This window comes from Chrysochloris asiatica, unplaced genomic scaffold (assembly GCF_000296735.1).
Source record: "Chrysochloris asiatica unplaced genomic scaffold, ChrAsi1.0 scaffold00130, whole genome shotgun sequence".
Taxonomy (NCBI): Eukaryota; Metazoa; Chordata; class Mammalia; order Afrosoricida; family Chrysochloridae; genus Chrysochloris; species Chrysochloris asiatica.
In genome coordinates, this window is record NW_006408648.1 from 5,976,750 (window position 1) to 5,996,812 (window position 20,063).

At 38.8% G+C, this 20,063-nt stretch overlaps 1 protein-coding gene across 1 annotated transcript in view; it reads right to left on the bottom strand.

The window, feature by feature from the left end:
• The window catches only part of OSBPL11 (oxysterol binding protein-like 11), a 185,246-nt gene that overhangs the window by 56,040 nt on the left and 109,143 nt on the right, over window positions 1-20,063 (bottom strand). The window contains exon 8 of the mRNA XM_006869375.1: window positions 8,644-8,784. Coding sequence (XP_006869437.1) covers window positions 8,644-8,784 — 141 coding nt within the window. The remainder of the gene's footprint in view (window positions 1-8,643; window positions 8,785-20,063) is intronic.

A 20,063-nucleotide genomic window follows, 5' to 3' on the forward strand; every position in this document is an offset into this window, starting at 1 on the left:
TTGTTGTTGTTATTGTTGTTAAGTGCCGTCGAGTCAGTTCCGACCCATAGCGACCCTGAACAGCAACAAAAAATACTGGCTGTTTCAAGCTCAGACATTGTATTTGTTGTTAAGTGCCGTCAAGTTGGTTCTAATCATAGCAACCCTGTATAGGGATTCCGAGGAGTAGCTGGTGAGTTTGAACCAACCTTGCAGATCAAATAGACCTTGCAGTCCAGTGCTTATCCTACAGTGTCACACCTGAATATCTGCAATTCTATTTAATTTCTACCTGAAATTATAAAGTAAATTTCATATAAAGACATATCCAGAGATATCAGGAGAGAAGACAAAAAGCAAAATTTTGGGAGTTGTTAACTAGAAAGTTGATCTTATAGTTTACACTACAGAATCCTGAAAAGGCTTGGGAACTGACAGTACCAAGTAATTCTTGATCTGGTGGAGAAAAACGATGCTAAAGGGAAAAAAGGGTGAAAAAAGCAAACTGTTATTCTTGGTAGTGTGCCATAGAGCTGGTTCTGACTTATGCACAACAGACAACAGACAACTGCAGACATCCATTAATCATCAGAACATGGAAAGCATGGAGTCTGAACCTAGGAAAATTGGAAATGGTCAAAAACTGAAATGGAACACAAAACGATGGTATCATAGGCATTAGTGAGCTGAAATGGACTGAGATTGGTCATTTTGAATCTGACAAGCATATGGTTTACTATGCCAGAATGACAAAACTCAAGAGGAATAGCAGTATTCATCATCAAAAAGAATATTTCAGATGTTTCTTGAAGTATAACGCTATCTATGATAGGATAAAACCATATGCCTGGTGCTGTAGGATACGCTCTGGACCATAAGGTTGGTTTGAACTGCAAAGCCAGTGGTTCAAACTCACCAGCTGCTCCTTGGAAATCCTATACAGGGTCACTATGAGTTGGAACCAACTCCACAGCACTTAACAATCACCACAACACAGAAAACCAATTAATAACATATTATTTAAACAGGCACTAACCACTAAAGCTAATGATGATGAAACGGAAAAATTCTACATCCTTCTTTAGTCTGAAATTGATAAAAAAAAAAAAAATGGGGGACGATATACTAAGATTTTTATTCATTTGTACTTTTTATTGCATAAAGCCAGATGCAGTCATTCAAAAGATTTCTTATAGGCTTCTTGTAATTATAAAGCATAAGCTTCTAGTACCAACATGCATTTGTACTTTAGAGTTTCTTCCTAGATAAGTAAGCCTTCAAGAAACTCTCCACTAAACCTTGTATAATTAATTGTAAAAGGGGTAGGAAAAACTTAAAAGTGAACAGAAACTGAAACCTGTCATACCTATGCCTACGTGTCAGAACTATTATTAGCAGAGAGTTTCCTGATATCCTCATATTGAAAGTGTATTGATTTGGGAGCATGGTAGCAGTCAGTTGGATCACCTGTGAAATTTTAATATGAACCCAGTCATGAGCGTTTACCAGAAACTTCAAAACTTTTTACTCTGTTAACATAAACTCACAAAAAACTTGAGGCAGGAAATGTTTGTGGAACAACTGGAGAGATGAATCTCAATATAGGGAGCAAAATTAGTAAAATTCTTGTTTTGCAATTGATATTAACTGCTTTTATGATCTTGAATAAGACATCAGATTCCTCTGGACCTCATTTTTTTATCTGTAAAATACGGCGAATTAATTTTATTAGTGATTTTCAAATGTTATTTAGCCAGTAAACCTTTCACTTAAGAAAAAAAGGGGTAGGGGGAGAAGAAGCATGAAGTGGTTGGCTTAAAATCTTTCATGAGTGTGCTCAGTTTCAAAATGAGGAGGGTAAGGCATATTCCCCATTGAATAGGTTTCCTCTTTCCCAGATGGATCTAGTGAAAATGGATGGGGGAATGATGGTCATAGGATTTTATGATTCAATAGTGAGTAACCGTTAGCAGGATTAATTGTGATAGTCACAACTGTAATTGTAGAAGATGTGTAACTGAAAGAGAGGAGTAGGTAATCTTTCATTTCACGAAGAGACGACCCCAGGGCCATCAAGAAGGAAGATTATGAGTGGAGTGTGAGGTCCTAGCTAGAAAAGCAGTGACAGCAGAGGTGATGGAAGAGGCATGGAGAGAGAGAGAGCAGCTGAGGACTCTAGGCCCATGGACTGAGAAAGGCTGTGTGCCTGCAGGCAAAGAGGCTGAGCTGTAAAATATGTTCTCTTGAATATACATGAATATATACATTTTTGTTTTGTATGTGTACATCAAATATTTTTGCTTTGTTAATTTGTGAAAAATATGATGTAAGAAGGAAGTCATAGTGAGGAAGCAGGATAACTGTTGTTGCAGGAAGGGATTGCAATCATTTAGATGAAACAAACTATACGACTGGTTGAAAGCAGAGCTCTTGATTTTCTCTGTTAACCTTCACTCAATTTACAATAAAAAGTTAAAAAAAGATTCATTGATAATTACTGGTGATTAGAATGCAAACGCTGGAAACAAGGAAGAAGATCAGTCATAAAAAAATAAGACCTTGGAGAAAGAAACAATGCTGGAGATTTCATGACAGAATTTTGCAAGACCAATGACTTCTTCATTGCAAATACCTCTTTTAAACAACATAAAAAACCACTATACACATGGAAGGAACTCTGGTAGTTTATTGGTTATGAATTGGGCTGCTAACTCCAAGGTCAGCAGTTCGAAACTACCAGCTATTCCGCGGGAGACAGATGAGGTTTTCTGCTCCCATAAAGATTTATAGCCTTGGAAACCATGCTGTAGGGTCACTAGGAGTCAGAACCGACTCCATGGTACTTAACAACAACAACAACATACATATGGACCTCACCAGGCAGAACACAGATACCAAATTGACTACATCTGTGGAAAGAGGTGGTGGAAAAGCTCCGTATCATCAACTGTTCAACAGACCATCAACTGCTGAAATGCAAGTTCAGGCTGAAGCTAAGAAAATTAAAACAAGTCCACGAGAGCCAAAATATGACCTAGAAATAGCCCACATGAATTTAGAAATCATCTCAAGAACAGATTTGACATTCATGACCAAAGATCAGAGGAACTGTGGGATGACATTAAGAATATCATAAAGGAAGACAGCAAGAGATCATTAAGAATACATGAAGGCAGGAAAAGACCAAAATGGATGTAAGGAGAGACTCTGAAACTTGCTCTTTAGCATAGAGATGCTAAAGCAAATGGAAGAAATGAGGAGGTACAAGAGCTGAACAGAAAATTTCAAAGGGCAGCTTGAAAACAGAAAGTCAAACGTAATAAAGTAATGTGCAAAGACCTGGAGTTAGAAAACTAAAAAGGAAGAACACACTCAGCAGTTCTCAAGCTAAAATAACTGGAAAAAAAAAAAAAATTTTTTTTTTTCAAGCATTGATTAGAAAACTGAAGGATTCAGTGGGCATAATACTGAATGATACAGAAAGCATCAAAAGAAGATGAGAGGAATCCACAGTCACTGTATCAAAAAGAAATGGTCAATGTTCAACATTTCAACAGGTAGCAGATGATCAAGAATCAATGATACAGAAGGAAAAAGTTTAAGGTACATTGAAGGCACTGGCAAAGAACAAGGTTTTGGGAATGAAGGAACACAAATGAAATCTTTCAACAAACTGATGCAGCACTGGAGGCATTCACTCACCTATGCCGAGAAATTTGGAAGACCTGGCCAACTGATTAGAAGAAATTCATATTTGTGCCCATTCTGTTGGGTAACCTCTCTTTGGTTTCTGATGACATCTGCTGGTTTCTGATGACATCTACTTTTTTCACTGTCACCAGGCTGGATTGAATGGAGATACTTATTTCATCTACAGGTATGTTCTGGTTTTGGTCTACTTCTGAGAAATGGAGGTATGCCATGCTTAACTTCTAAGCCCATACTTTTGTTGGACATTCAGCTTTTGGCTCACATCATGTGTTCTAACTTAGTGAGTCCTATACAAGGATTTGTTGTTATTGTGTGCCGTGGAGTTGGTTCCGACTCATAGCTGCCTGTACAGGGTTTCTGAGGCTGTAAATCTTTACGGCCTCTTGTTTGAACAGAACAAGGGAACACAAAATGGTTTAAAAATTTAAAAAAAGGTGTGCAACAAGGTTGTATTCTTTCACCATACTTATTCATCCTGTATCTGAGCAAATAATCGGAGAAGCTTGGTGATATGGAGAAAAACGTGGCATCAGGATTGGAGGAAGACTCATTAACAACCTGTGATATGCAGATGATACAACCTTGCTTGCTGAAAGTGAAGAGGACTTTAAACATTTACTGATGAAGATCAAGGAACACAGTCTTCAGTATGGATTGCATCTTAATATAAAGAAAACAGAAATCCTCACCACTGGACCAATAAACAACAATCTTATCAACAGAGAAACGACTGAAGTTGTCAAGGACTTCATTCTTCTTGGATCAACTATCAACACTCATGGAAGCAGCAGTCAAGAAATCAAAGGACGCATTGCATTAGGCAAATCTGCTGCAAAAGACCTTTTTAAAGTGTTGAAGAGCAAAGATGTCAGCTTGAGGACTAAGGTGCACCTGACCCAAACCATGGTGTTTTCAGTAACCTCATATGCATGCGAAAGCTGGACAGTGAATAAGGAAGACCATAGAAGAATTGATGCTTTTGAGTTGTGGTGTTCAAAGAGAATATTGAAAGTGCCATGGGCTGTCAAAAAAACCAAAAGATCCGTTTTGGAAGAAGTGCAGCCAGATTGCTCCTTGAGGCTAAAATGGCCAAACTTCGTCTCTCATACTTTGAACATATTGTCAGGAGGCACCAATCACTGGAGAAGGATATCATGTCTGGTAAGGTGGAGGGTCAGAGAAAAAGAGGAAGACCCCCAACAAGATGGACTGGCCAAGTGGCAGCATCGACGGACTCAAGTGTGGCAACAGTAGTGAGGTTGGCCCAGGATCGGACAGTTTTTAGTTCTGCTGTGCATAAGGTTGCTATTGGTCGGAACTGATGGCATGTAACAATAACAACAACAACAAATCTTTACGGGAGCAGAAAGCCTCATCTTTCTCCCTCGGAACAGCTGGTAGTTTCAAACTGCTGAACAAGAGATTAGCAGCCCGATTCGTAACCACTACGCTAAAAGTAAATCAAGTCTGAATATGTCTCTGATCAGTAGATGGCTGCAGACAAGTTCTCCCAGTAAAACACTTGTCTTAGTCTCATTAAGGTACCTCCCCCAAAATGGTCCAATCAAAACAGTGGCTTCCAAGGGGATCTACTGGGCCAGTTAAATTCAAGACAGTGGTCAGCTTAGAAGGTTATGGCAACTGATTTTTGGTGTTTCAAAGGGGGTAATCATGATAGATTTTCTCAAAGGTCACAGGACCATCATGGGGACTTATGATGAAGAAGTTTTAAGAAAACTAAAAACTGCATTTGGTAAGAAAAAAGGTCAGGAAAGGTGTGCCAAGAATTTTTCCCCATCACAATGCACCTGATCATTTTTCAAGGGTAGTAAAGACTGTCCTGGAGTCCTGGTGTGGCGCTGTGGGTTAATGCGCCAGACTTCGAAGCCATTTGAACTGTAACGTTGGCTGTTCAAGCTCACTAGCTGCTTCTTGGAAACCCTATACAGGGTAGCTATGGGTCGGAACCAACTCAACGGCACTTAACAACAGCAACAACAAGGACTGTCCTATGAGAAATCATTGGGAAACTTTATCCTATTCACAGCCTGATCTCATCCCTTCAGATGGCTTTTTATTCTTCAATCTCAAAGAGCATTTAAAAGGAATATGATTTGAGTCCCTTGAGGATGCCAATACTGCCTTTGTGACGTGGTTTAAGTCAAAGAGTACAGAATTCTTCATGAAAGTGTTACAGAGATGGAAACACTGCCATCGGATGTGTATAAACCTACATGGAGTATATGTTGAGAAACAATAGCTTCACATTTTGATATTTTGTTTGATAAAATTTCTATGATTTTGTAGCAATACCTTTTGACTTCCCCTTGTAAAGTCAAAACTGGGATAAAACTATAAGAAAAGCAGGAGGTGATCAACACAAAGGTCAGGTTAAGTGACCTACATCTAGGAAAAAGTAGAGTTTCCAGCTTTGTCAGTGTTCTATAGTTTAACCTGAGAGGTGGGTACATGGATATTTATTTCATGGTTCGTCTTTGAGAAGTTAATATATTTAAATTCTATTCAGTCTTCTGTATATATAAGAATTTCACAAAGAAAACACATTAACTGGAAAAAAAAAGTAACAATATTATATACAAATTACGATAATATGAAAAAGATTTGAAAGTAATCACTCACGTGAGAGTTCTGTTGTGCCAGAGAGGTGGTGTGATAAACTCAAAACACCAAACCCACTGCCTTCCAGTCGATTTCAATTCATAGTGCCCCTACAGGGCAGAGTAGAACTGTCCCACAGCACTTCCTTACGGAAACAGCATGTCACATCTTTCTCCTGGGGAGCAGCTGGCAGGTTCAAACCACCAACTCACCAGTTAGCTGCTAAGTACCTAACTACTGTGTCACTCCTTGATTACTACCACAGTACGTTCTTTTCCAATGTTCTAAGTTACATTTCATACACCTCAACACTGATCTTACACTTTGCAAATCTAAATCTATTAAGGGACAGCAAGGTGTAGCACTGTGGGTTAATGCGCTAGCTAGACTACAAGGTCAGTTTGAATTGCAAGGTCGGTGGTTCAATCTCACCAGCTGCTCCTTGGAAACCCCATACAGGGTAACTATGAGTCAGAACTGACTTGACGGCACTTAACAACAACAACAATACCAAACAAACCTCTCAACTGACTATTAATTTAAAGCAATTTCACAATAATGTCTTTTCTGAACAACTAATATTACTTGAATAAAAACAATAAACAGATGAAATATCTGAGGTTAGATCAAAGGATAATAAACTTCACTATTAATTCCTAAAAATCTGCTTCTTAATAGGCTTTTTTTTTTTTTAACTCAGAAAAAGTTTATTACAATATTGCTCCAAAATGATAAGGTTGCTAGTAAACTAGTGAACACTTTGCAAAGAAAGCTATTTGGAAGAACTAGCGTGTTATTTATTTATTTATTTTTAATGTTTTATTGTGAATTATGTGACAGTTTACATGGGAGAACATAAGTTTTACATTTATCCTATTGTATATAGTTTCTTAATAGGCTTTTTATTCAATTTATTTAATTTTAAAACTTCCTAGAAAATATAGGAAGTTTAAGTAAAAAAATGTGTTTTGGACTTTGAAATGCTTCAAAGTGAACACTTAATAGAACACTTTCTATTATTTCCAGGTAAACAATTCACTGAAAATAGGTACCTTTTTAATCTACATTTCCACTATCTTCAGTGATATAAAAATTCCTTACTAATAGTAATTCCAAGTAGATAAGCCCACAGGAATACATAAATCACTATCCACAGTACAGTTTCTGAACTTGATTTGCTTATTAAATTAATTGTCTTGGATTAATTATTAAAGCAAGTTGCTGCTATGTGCCATCGATCTGTTCAGACTCATAATGACACTGTTTAGGGTCTCCAAGGAACGACTGGTGGGTTTGAACCACCAGCCTTACAGTTATCAGTTCAGTGCTCATCATCCAGTACCATACCAGGACTCCTAAAATAAATTAAGCTACACTAATTGAATAAACTGGAAAGAGCAAAGCTTAGCCTAAAACCAAAACTAACTACAGAATAATATTTCTTTAATGTACAAATGAATCTCCTGGGATCCTATTAAAATACAGTTTCAGGCCTACTAGGTTTGGGATTAGGGCCTGAGATTCTGCATTTTTAAAAAGCTTGTAGGTGATGATATTATTACTTAATTTCAGAATACATTGGTCTGCTATTTTGATAATGTTTTTTGGAGCACAGTCATACCCAATTAAAGATGCTTACTTGCATGCTACAAAGATAGACCTGTATAACTGCAAGACAGACCAATACCCACACTGTTGCTATTGTTAAGTGTCATGGAATCAGTCTGATTCATAGCGGCCCTGTACAGGGTTTCCAAGGATTTAAAATCTCTGCAGGAGCAGAAAGCCTCATCTTTGTCCCGTGGAGCAAGTGCTGGAGTCAAACTGCGGACCTTGTGGTTCGCAGTCCAGTGGTTATCATTTGGAGCCACCACACTCTGATACCTACATACCTGAAAATATTGACTATTTGAACTTTTACAAAAAAAGTTTGCTGACCCCTGTTATAAATAATATCCAAAAGTGACTATCGGAATGTGGGAACTAAGAATAAAATAGAAGTGTCACTCCCTGTCATGGTTTGGTGTCGATATTAATTCAGAGTAGATAACCCCACAGAAATAGATTAAAATATAAAATTTCTGCTTTAAAAAAATTTCAATTTACTATATCGAACGAAGAACCACTCACAAGTTCGACAGAAACAAAATGTGTGTCTTTATTTGCCATGCAACTGCCTCCACCACCGAAAATCACTACATTTTAAAAAATGAATAATAAGCACTGATTAAGAGACTAAGCAAATTATAAAGAGTAAAAGTCCTGACAACATTAACAATGAACAACTAGAGTCTTGATTTAATGATTTTCCAAGCAGCGTATCCCATTACTTACTCTTGTCAAATCCATGCCCAGCTTGAGCTGTGACAGGAGATGCAGGATAACACTGCGCTGCTCTTCCACAGCCCCCAAGTCATCCTCCTTATCATCACAGGTATCCTCCACCTCATCGTCAGCATTTATTTCTTCAGGCTCCTGGATGCAAGACAAAGCAAAACTCGGGTGTTATGAACACTTGTTAATATCCATTAGAGAAATAAAAAGCCAGGACAGAAGACATTTTCATGGGACCTATAGAGTCCTGGTTTGGCACTGTAGGATAATGCTAGGTTGGCTTGAATCATAGGTCAACAGTTCAAGCCCATTAGCCACTCTTGGGAAACCCTATATAGGGTCTCTATGAGTCCGAAACAACTTCACAGCATTTAACAACAAGTAAATCTGAGAACAGGCAAAAATATTTTTCTGAAAATAAAATCTACATCCCTTGACATAAAATAGATTATTTTCATGTAATTTAGCACTGACACCGAACATATTCTGGTTTCAGTATATATAGCACATATAAAATACACATATATATTTGAAGTATTTTTTTTCCCTTTTTTTCAAACTGCATCCAGCTTTATTAAACATACTTTTCATAAACAATCATTGTATTCAGGCAGGGCATGGGAAGACAATTGTTAACAATAAACAACAACTTTCAAACTCCCTTGTTCAATGGACTACCAAAATCAGAAACGCACTATAAAACCCAGTGAAGTCTTCATCTGATGTTCTGAACAGGGAAAGTTTAGAGTAAAGGTTGATATTTCACATTTAGCATGTTGTTTAACAATTTTTCATGAGGTAGCTCTGCCTTTCAGAGAAGGAAATGTAAATGGAAGAATTACGAACCTGAAGACCCACAATTTAAACAAAGGAACTGCTCCACTTTTGCGGGGTGCCACTGAGATGAGGCATAAGGAATCTGTACCTGGATCAAGAGGCAGTTGATCGAACAGAGCATGGGAACACTGAATGGTTTAAAATTTAAAAAGGTGTGCGACAAGGTTGTATTCTTTCACCATACTTATTCAACCTGTATGCTGAGCAAATTATCTGAGAACCTTGGTTATATGAAGAAAAACGTGGTGTCAGGATTGCAGTAAGACTCATTAACAACCTGCAATATGCAGATGATACAGCCTTGCTTGCTGAAAGTGAAGAGGACGTCAAACATTTACTGATGAAGATCAAAGAGCACAGCCTTCGGTACGGATTATATCTCAATGTCGAGAAAACAAAAATCCTCACCACTGGACCAATAAACAACATTTTTATCAATGGAGAAAAGATTGAAGTTGCCAAGGACTTCATTCTTCTTGGATCAACTATCAACACTCACGGAAGCAGCAGTCAAGAGATCAGATTAGGCAAATCTGCTGCACAGGAACTTTTTAAAGTGCTGAAGAACAAAAACGTCAGCTTGAGGACTATGGTGCGCCTGCCCCAAGCCATGGTATTTTTAATAACCTCATAAGCATGCGAAAGCTGGACAATGAATAAGAAAGACTGTAGAAAAATTGATGCTTTTGAGTTATGGTGTTAGAGAAGAATACTGAAAGTGCCATGGGCTGCCAAAAGAACCAATAGATCTGTTTTGGAAGAAGCGCAGCCAGAGTGCTCCTTAGAGGCCAAGATGGTCAAACTTCGTCTCTCATACTTCGGACATATTGTCAGGAGGGACCAGTCGCTGGAGAAGGATATCATATTTGGTAAGGTGGCGGGTCAGAGAAAAAGAGAAAGACCCCCAACGAGATGGACTGGCCAAGTGGCAGCAGTAGTGAGGTTGGACCAGGATCGGGCAGTGTTTCGTTCTGTTGTGCATAAGGTTGCTATGGGTCGGTACTGACTAGATGGCACCTAACAACAAGAACACTGAGATGGCATCACTGGAAAAGTCCAGACTGCCTGACACATGAACAACCAGTTTTCTGAGGTCAGGTCCCAAGAGGTCTCTGGGTTTATGGGAGTCAAGTCTATGCTGAAGGCAGAGGGGGGAAGAAGACATGAAAACGTGAAAACAAATTCTACTTTTTCCACACCACACGGCATTTGTGCCAAGGTGGCTAATGTGTGTTAACGTCAGGGAATCCCTCCTCCTGGGAACCAAGAGGGAGTCTCTCAAAACTAGATGGGGAGAAAAAATAAAACAAACTAGATGGGAAAGGTGTTTGTTTCCATATCAGTCCAGCTTTGGAGACACTGTATTAGTGACACTTGCCCCTTTCCCAAAAATCAATGGTTTTCTGTTCTAACAACATAGCTTAAAAAAACAAAACAAAACTCTGCATTTTTATAAAACTTGGTAAAAATAGCATTTCAAACTGTCCAGTCTCCAGAGGTCCAGTTATCAAAATGCACTCACTTCACTTGGCATCTCCAGCACCTTCAGCTTTCTGTGCCTGATCTGTTTTGGCATCTCCATTTTCTTTAAGATTATTCCCATCCTGGCCACGATCAGCTTTCCCCTTTTTCCCTTTGGTTCCTTCTCTCCCTTCCTTGCAGGGACTTAGACTCTGGCTTCCGAGGAGGAGCAGTCTTTGCAGATAACCTTGTGGATCTCCTTTGAGGTTCATCCTTCACCTTGGCTTTTTCTCCCTTTAACATCCCCGTCAGCCTATATCTTGGCTATGGTGGCTAGGGTGACAGGGTGCAGGCACAGGCACTGGATTCAGGGATGAATGGGCTTGTGTCATTCTTGCCTCTTTTCCACACTGCTTTTTTAAGGGTTTTTAAAAACGAGTGTAGGATGTCTCAACAGAAACTCACCTGCCTGGGGATACTGCTATTATTGTTGTTAAGTGCTGTCAAGTTGGGCCCAACTCATAGCAACCCTATATAGGTTTTCCAGAGAGCAGTTGGTGACTTTGAACCGCTGACCTTGTGGTTCAAACCAACCTTGTAGTCCAATGCTTTATTCTACAGTGCCACACTACTACTTACCTGTAAATTATATTCAAGATGTTTTAAGAACAAAATACTTGCCTTTTTCAAGACTAAAACTATCTAAGTAAATTGAAATTTGGAAGGGACTGCACATGTCAAACCTATCCTGAAACATATATGTTTTGAAGGTCATTCATTCTTGGAGTTGTCAAGAAGAAACCTGGGGATTAAAGAGAATTTTAGGGGCAGGTATGAGACCCTGAGGTTTCTCATGTAGTCTTAATGTCACTAAAAAGTCCCTGTGTAGCTCTTGCATCAGTCAATAAAACAGCCCTTTCAAAATCTTTACTTTCATGTCAATGGGGTCATGGTTCCAAATAACTGCCTAAGACATAATTAATTTCTATTTAAACAATAGCATACGGTTTCAAAGCCCCCGATTCTATACAATTTTATCTACTGTCACGTTCCACATTTACTTGGGATGGCACACCTGTTAGTATCTTTGTGTAAAAGAGCTTAAATGAGAATATTATAATCTTTAAGGTTTTTAATTTAAGAGATTTAAAAAATATATATCTATGCTAATTTTTCTACCTTTGACTTTCTCTTTCCATAATAAAATCTTATCAAATAAAGAACCCATTGATTTTGTGTAGCTTGGCAAAAATCCTAATCAGGCACAAGATTGTTCTCAAAATAGTAAAAACAAAACATAATGGGTATCTGTTCATTGTTTTTGCCCTTATCTTTCTTTTTCCTCTTCTTCTACCAAGGAAATCTATCTCAGGTCAAATTCTAACAAGTCAACTACTAGTCTACTTCATTTCCTTATGTTAAGACTATACTTCTGTTTTCATTACCTTAAGAAGAGATTCCAGAAGCAATCTCAGTTCTCTTTCAATGGCTGGTATATCTGTCAGGATTTATTTTCTGTTCTCCAAACTAAACCAATTATACAACAGAGGTATGTTGTTGATAAGTGCCACTGAGTTGGTTCCAACCCATGGTGACCCTGTATATGGTTTCCAAGAACAGTTGATGAGCTTGAACTGCCGCCATTGTGATTGTGGGTTCAAACAGAGTTTGCAGTCCAGCACACAGTTCAGGTATATTTCTGAATATTTAAAACCCCAAACCAAAGTAGTAGCCATCAAGTTGACTCCCAACTCCTGGCAACCCCATGAGCAGCAGAGTAGAATGACACTACAGGGATTTCAAGGCTGTGACCATTTGGAAACAGAGGGTTTGAACTGCCAACCATTTGGTTAGTAGTGGAACACTTAGCCACTTGTGTCACCCAGGGATTCCTTCTGAATATTTACTAATCATTAGAGAATGGGGTGGGGATAGAATTGATCATCCACCTATCTACATTTGGATAACAAATATAATACAAATTCATTTGGGAAATGTTGAGAGACTAAACCTGTGAGGTCTTGATTGAGTAACGTTCTCCAACTCTCTGAAAAGATACCGTTACATTTGAGGTCAGAACAGAGGACATGGATTAATAATGCAAATTCAGCTGGAGTATTATACTATACAGTATAAAACTTACTTTATGGAAAATTTGGAAGCTCTCTTTTCTTTTTAAAAATTCCTCTTCATGCATTCCCCCACACCCCTCCCCCACACCTTTCTTAAAGAGAAGATCAAAGTGAAACATTACTCAAATTCAGATTAACACTCTCAAACACAAAATTCTAATCCAGTATGGTTAGCAAATGTAATGGAAAGAATTGTTGTTTCTAAGAATTTCTACATTAGGCAACCCTTGGGCAAAGAGTAACCTCGATATTTCACAAAATGCCTATTAATCTCATTTTTGTCCGCTGGATACTGACTTGGAGCACAGAACTGTGGGTTTCATTCTTGCCTCTCAGGGTTTACTCCACTTCATATAATAACTCATACAACTATAATGCAGGTCTCCAGCTTCTGTTGTATTAGCCCTCATGTCTCAAGAAAGACAAGTGTGAAACGCTTGGAAAGTTCAGGTCTATTGTGCTTGATGAAGTCACATGTATTTTGTAACTAGAAAACCATCTAAGCAGTGCATTATCCATTTACACTAGGCAATGCACCTTGTCTACTCACCATTTCAAAAGAACTGGGAATACACCAAACCTCTCCTTTTTGCCTGTGCCCCATTCTCTAACATACTTTCACCCTGATTTCTAATGTTTTGTGTACTCAGAAGAATCAAAATGTTAGCATATATGACTTTTACTTTATTTTTTTTTTTCACTTACAAGTTACATCTCTATTCTTGCAGATTCATTGTTATTCCTCAGTGCTGCATAGCATTCCATTGTGTGTATGTACCAAAGTTTGTTTAACCATTCTTCTGTTGATGAGCACTAGGATGTCTGCTTTCTTTCTTTCTTTCTTTTTTTTACCTTTTTGTTGTGAATTGAGTGAAGCTTTACAGATAGGATCATCAGTTTTACATTCAACAAGTCATACACTTTGTTTCATCTTAATGAATACATTATCCTTCCATGCAACAACAATTATCCTGCTTCCTCCCGAGGTTCCTATTTTTATTTCATTCACCTTCTTGTTCCTTCTCAACTTTATCATTAGGTAAATGTTGCCTTTTTAATTATGAATGATTGACCACTCCATCATTTAAACTAAGAATATCTTACTAGTGTTGCTGTGCCCCCAATATACCTGCTACTGCTTGGCTGAAAGCTGGGATATGAGGACGAGTTCCTTTCCAGACTTGAAGGGTTATCTCCATCTTTTTGATGTGTCTCTTATATTTAGCATAGCGAAGGATCCTGCATTTACCTCTATTCACTTTAAGTCTTGCATTCCTCCTTGTATCTCTACCTTCATCTTTCCTCTGCTAACCTCTCTCATGCTGTATATTGCCTGCCCTGTTACCCATGTTAATGTATGTCTATCCTCCAGTCCATGAATAATTTTCCCTCCTGCCTTCCCCCACTTCCCTAACAATTATAGATTGTTACTTTTTATCAAGAAAGCCTTTTCTTAAATTTTTACAACAGTGTTCATATTTGTCCATTTGTCATTTCACTCAGCATAATATCTTCTAGGTTCATCCACAATGTGAGGAGGTATTTCTAAGATTCATTGTTATTCGTCAGTGTTGGGTAGTACTCCATTGTGTGTAAGTACCAAAGTCTGTTTAACCATTCTTATGTTGATGGGCATTTAGGATGTCTCCACCTTTTTGACAGCATATTGAAGGATCCTGTTTTCTTACCCATTCTATTCTGTCTCTTGACTGGCACATTTAATCCGTTTATGTTCAGTATAATTATCGATAGGTATGAATTGATTGCTGTCATTTCGCTATGTGTTTTTTTGTGGTGCTGCTAGTTTCTTTATTCCACATAATTTTCTATCCAGAGTTCATTTTGTTTGTGGATTTTCTTTTCATTTTCAATTCTCTTGTGTTAATGTTTACTAACACAGCTTTCATCTACACTTCAATTCTAATTCAAATCATGTATCACTACTCTTCTTAAAGATATCACATCCCTCCCCATGTTTATGACCCCACTGTTCATGATATATTGCTATTTATAGTAACAAAAAAAAAAAACAAGAAAACAACCTATGGCCAGCATTGTGGCAAGACCTGGGGACTCTTGGGCCCAGAGTCAGTGACATAACCACCGAGGACTAGAGTGGAGAGTGAAGCGCCCAGCTGATGAGAAGAAAGGGCATATGTATAAGAACACCCACACGTGCAGATAATACCCACTCGAACTGGCTTTAATGACTGGATGATCAGAGTTCAACTAGAAGAAGAAAGAAGAGGGAAAAAAAAAGAGTAATCTGATACAATTTGATGAACTTGACCTACACCTATGGAAGCAGCAACTCAACGAGGGAACAAATCTCTACAGCATGGATCCTTCCCACCCCCTCCATACAAAGAGTAGATGGGGATGGGCAACTTGGACATTGGCTACCCAAAATGGGGGGGCTACAAAGGCAAGAAGTGAATGGCTTATAAGCTTTCAAGAAGAAGCCTAGATCCAGAGGGCACGGAGAAGGTAGAATCTCCACTGAATAGTATCCAATCTGTCTGGGTGGGGCTAATGAAAGGAGATGAGGATAGGTCCCCTGTGGTACAATGATGAATAATTGTTATCAGGACTGACTGTGAGGGTTGGAAATGTAAAGGTGGACGTTTTGTAGCAAAAGGAGGGGAGTGATTGACTTTGTAGTCCAGGAGCTGAGGTCCCTGGAACCATCAAGGGAGAAGAGCAGAGTGTAGGACCTTACCTAGAAAAGCAGTGATGCCAGAGATAGAGGCACAGCGATGACATGGAGAGCTGGAGCAGCTGGGGACTCTAGACTCAGGGAGGGAGAGGGGCTGTGTGCTGATAACCGGAGGGCAGGCTTGCAGGGTAATATCCTTTGGTTGGTTGATGATGCATGGAGGGAATCGTAACCATGGCAATGAAATTATATAGGATAGGATGAATGTAAAGCTAATGTTCTCCCATGTAAACTATCACATAATTCACAATAAACATTTAAAAAAAAAGAAAGAAAAGAAAACAACCTAGATATTCAGAATGAGGACATTAAATTCTTCTGCATGAAAAAGATGGAGACAGCCTAAGTGCCCATGAATGGACGAATGGATACACAAAATTTGGTGCATACACACAATGGAGTATTATGCTACCTTGAAGAATAACAAGGAAGCCGAAAGCCACCACATAACATGGATAAACCTTGAGGACATTATGCTAAGTGAAATTTGTCAGTCACAAAAGGGCAAATATTGCATAAGACCATTATTGTAAAAGCTTAAGAAAAGATACCCATACTAAAAGGGGGGAAAAATATTTATTGGTTACCGGTGGGGATGGGATGTAGGGTTTTGGGGGGATGGAGGGAGAGGATGGTAGAGAACAGGGTAGTGGGTAGACACATCACAGTTTGGGTATCGGGGAGGGCAATACACAAGAAGGGGGAGGGGGTAGAAGAACAAGGTAGTTAGGGAAACACTGAGACAGGTTTGCACGGGCTAAGTGGGACAGAGGCAAATAGTGACGTATGCTCAACCTTGGAACAACAGGGCTCTGTGATACAGGGATCGAGGCATAGTCTGAAAAGGGGAAATAATACTAAGGTGCGTGACTGTCTTATGAATATTGGTTTCCCTTGCCTACTATTGTAAAATAGACATTGTGTGGGATAGAAAGGAATGTTGGGAAACATGATTACAGAAAAGCATGTAAGCCTGTCTTCAGCCTATAACTGAATGGAATACCTAAAAGGGGTTCTACGACTTGCCCAGTGAAATAGGCCTCTTGTGGAGCCTTTGTAGTGTATAGGACCTTAGGTAGAATCCTGAGTCCCATCCAGATCTTCTGAGGTGGGACATTCCCACTAGAAAAGAAAAAAGATCTTCTGAGGTGGGACATTCCCAGACCAGCCTGGAACAGCTAGAGCAACAAAAGATACATCTTCAAAGAAAGATAATCAGGAAAAACCAAATAACAAAAATGGCAGTATGACTGGCTACTATAAGAACAAGCAAGTTGTTCACTAGAAAGTCATCAAGGCAAGCAATCGGGTCCCTTCAGGACAAACTCCCCTCCAAAATTAAAACTCAAAGGGAACACATAAGCATACATGTAAGCTTGCCCACAATGACATGGGTCTACTGGTGAGTGGAAGAGGGGAAAAGGCAGCAGTGAAGAAATGGACTAAGTTCAACCACGTTTCATAGACTCCAGTTGACCTGGAGATGAGAGAGAGAAGAGGAAGGGCTGGTTGGTTCAAAGTGTGGTAAGACCTAGGGACTCCAGAGCCCATGAACAAGAACATAGCCATAGAGGGCTAGAGCTGAGAATGAAGCATCCAACTAATATGAAGTGAGGGGAGATGCACAAGAATGCTCAAACTTGCATGTAGTACCCATTTGACCTAGCCTTGATGGCTTGATAATCAGAACTTGACTAGAGAAAGATATAAAACAAATTTTTAATAAAGGAAATGAGTGTAAATTGCTGCCGTTTGATAAACTTATGGATGTAGTAGCTCAAAATACCAACTGAGAGGGAAGGAGTCTTCATGTCAAGTTATCAATCCTATCCCCTTTGTATACATGGTAGATAGGGACGTGCAACTTAGACATTGACTATCTAAAATAAGGGGGCGATAAAGGCACGAAGTGACTGATTTACAAGGTTTCAAGTGGGAGTTTAAAAGCGTGTGGGGGAAGATAGCGTCCCCACTGAATAGTTTTCATCTTGTCTAGTGGCGTCCTGGTGAAAAGAGATGGGGATAAGATTTTTTTGATTCAATACTGAGTAGTTGTTTTCATAACTAACTGTGACTGTCACAACTCTAAAGGTAAAGTTTTGTAAAAAAACGAAAGAGTAGTTACCCTTATAGTCCAGAAACAGAGGCCCCTAGGACCATCAAGGAAGAAGAGCACAAGTGGAATGTGGGACCCTATCCAGAGAAGCAGCAACACCAGAGATGGAGGCAGAGATGAGGACATGGAGAGACGGAGCAGCTGAGGACTCTGGACTCATGGAAAGAGAGGGACTAAGTGCTGGTAGCCAGGAGGCAGGCTTGCAGAATGTGCCCTCTGGTTGTTTAGATTATTATATATTCATGAGTGTTTTTGTGTCTATCCTCCCACCCCCCTCAAAAACAAAATAACAAAAAACAGAGGGAATGGAAGGAAATACTGCTGACTGATGATGCACAGAGGAAATTATAATCATTGCAATGAAACCATGGTATAAAGCGATGTTCACTCATGTAAACTATCACCAGTTCACACACATGCAAAATTCTTCTGTATGATTTAATTCCTCTGGTTAAAAATAGATAACTGGTAACACTGATTGATCAGTTTCTCTGTGCTGTATAACCTCAAAGGAACATGATTTATTCTCTATTTTAGAACAGTGCTCCAGGGAACATCATTCACATAGAGTGCAACATGAATGATGCCATATGGAGTTGTAACATGCAACAACCTGGGATCACTTCCCACAAGTCAACTAGTCTCCTGAATTTATTTGATATCTTCGTAACTTTCTTACATTATTCTATCTGTTTTACAGGTGAGAAGTTTGAAACTAAGAGCGGGTAATTAATTGGCTCACATATTAGTAAATGGCAAAATCTGGATTCAAAATCATCAAGCAAGCATTCTCCACAATAAGTAAGTAGTTCTGCCTCAGTAGCCCTGATTCTATTACTCTTGATTCCTTTACTCTTCTTTTTTCCAAATCTTGTACTCTCAAAGTCCAATTTCAATTCCACTTTCTCATCAAATCAAATTTCATTTACTCCACTTAAGACTCTCACCGGAGGAACCCTTCAGGTCTGGGATGGAACTTACCCTCATTGCCCAATTTTCAGTCAAGTGGTAAATATGTATATGTGGGAGAAGGGGACAACAACACTAATAAGGCATGTTCACCATGGAATGGCCAATCTCTTAAAATCAAAAGAGCAGTATTTACCTAAGGACAAAGTCAAGGGTTAGGAAGGAGAGTAGAAGGGAAATAAGAACAATAAGGTAGACAAGGGATAATTAAGGTTACATGGAGGGGATTGTAATCAGTGAGATGAGACAAAGAGCATGATTTATTAAATGTAAAACTGATGATCTTTTCTGTAAACCTTCACTCAACTCAACAAACAGTTAAAAAGAAAAAACAACTCTCTCTCTTTTCTGTATATCCATATTCCAGTAACCTAAAACCCTATCAATTAAGACTAAAACAAACAAAAACGAATCTTGTCATCATCTCATTGTTTCAGTGTATATGTCTTGTGACCCCAAGAACAGTATGCTGTTGTTGCTGCTAAGTGCCACTGAATCACTTCCCACTCATAGCGATCGTGTATAGGGTTTCCTAGGAGTTGCTGGTGGATTTGAACCGCTGAACCTTGTGGTCAGCAGTCCAGTGCTTATCCTATAAGTGCCACACCAGGACTCCAAGAAGATCATGTCTCATATAAAAAATGGGGCTTGTGATATGCTAAAATAGCTTTAAAAATATTTGCTGTAATTTGCTTGACTTCACAAATGATCTAGTCAAAAGCTAATTTATAATTTACATTTTTTTTCCCCTGCCTCTGCTCACCATACTGTCACTCTGCCTCCTCGAGCCAAACACTTGCTAGTTTTGAAAGATACCGTATCAGATATTTCTTTTAAGAAGGAGTTTGTTAATACATAAACAGCTACAGAGTGTTCATTATTCTTGACTTAGAAATTTTACTTGGGAATAGAACCTAAAAAAATAAACAAAATAACATAAATAAAGGGAAGGAAAAAAATGGAAACAAGATGATAATGTGCGATTTATAGTAACAAAAAACAAGAAAAAAACCTAGATATTCAGAATGGGGACATTAACTCAATAGCTTACTTGAATCTTTAAAATTTTAATTACAGGAGAACAAACAAGATGTCGGATTGGGTGGATGTGATTCAGAGAGCTCCGCCAACAACAACACAGAATACCCGACCAAGCAGGCTCAGGGGATGGTCCCAGAACTCTGAACCA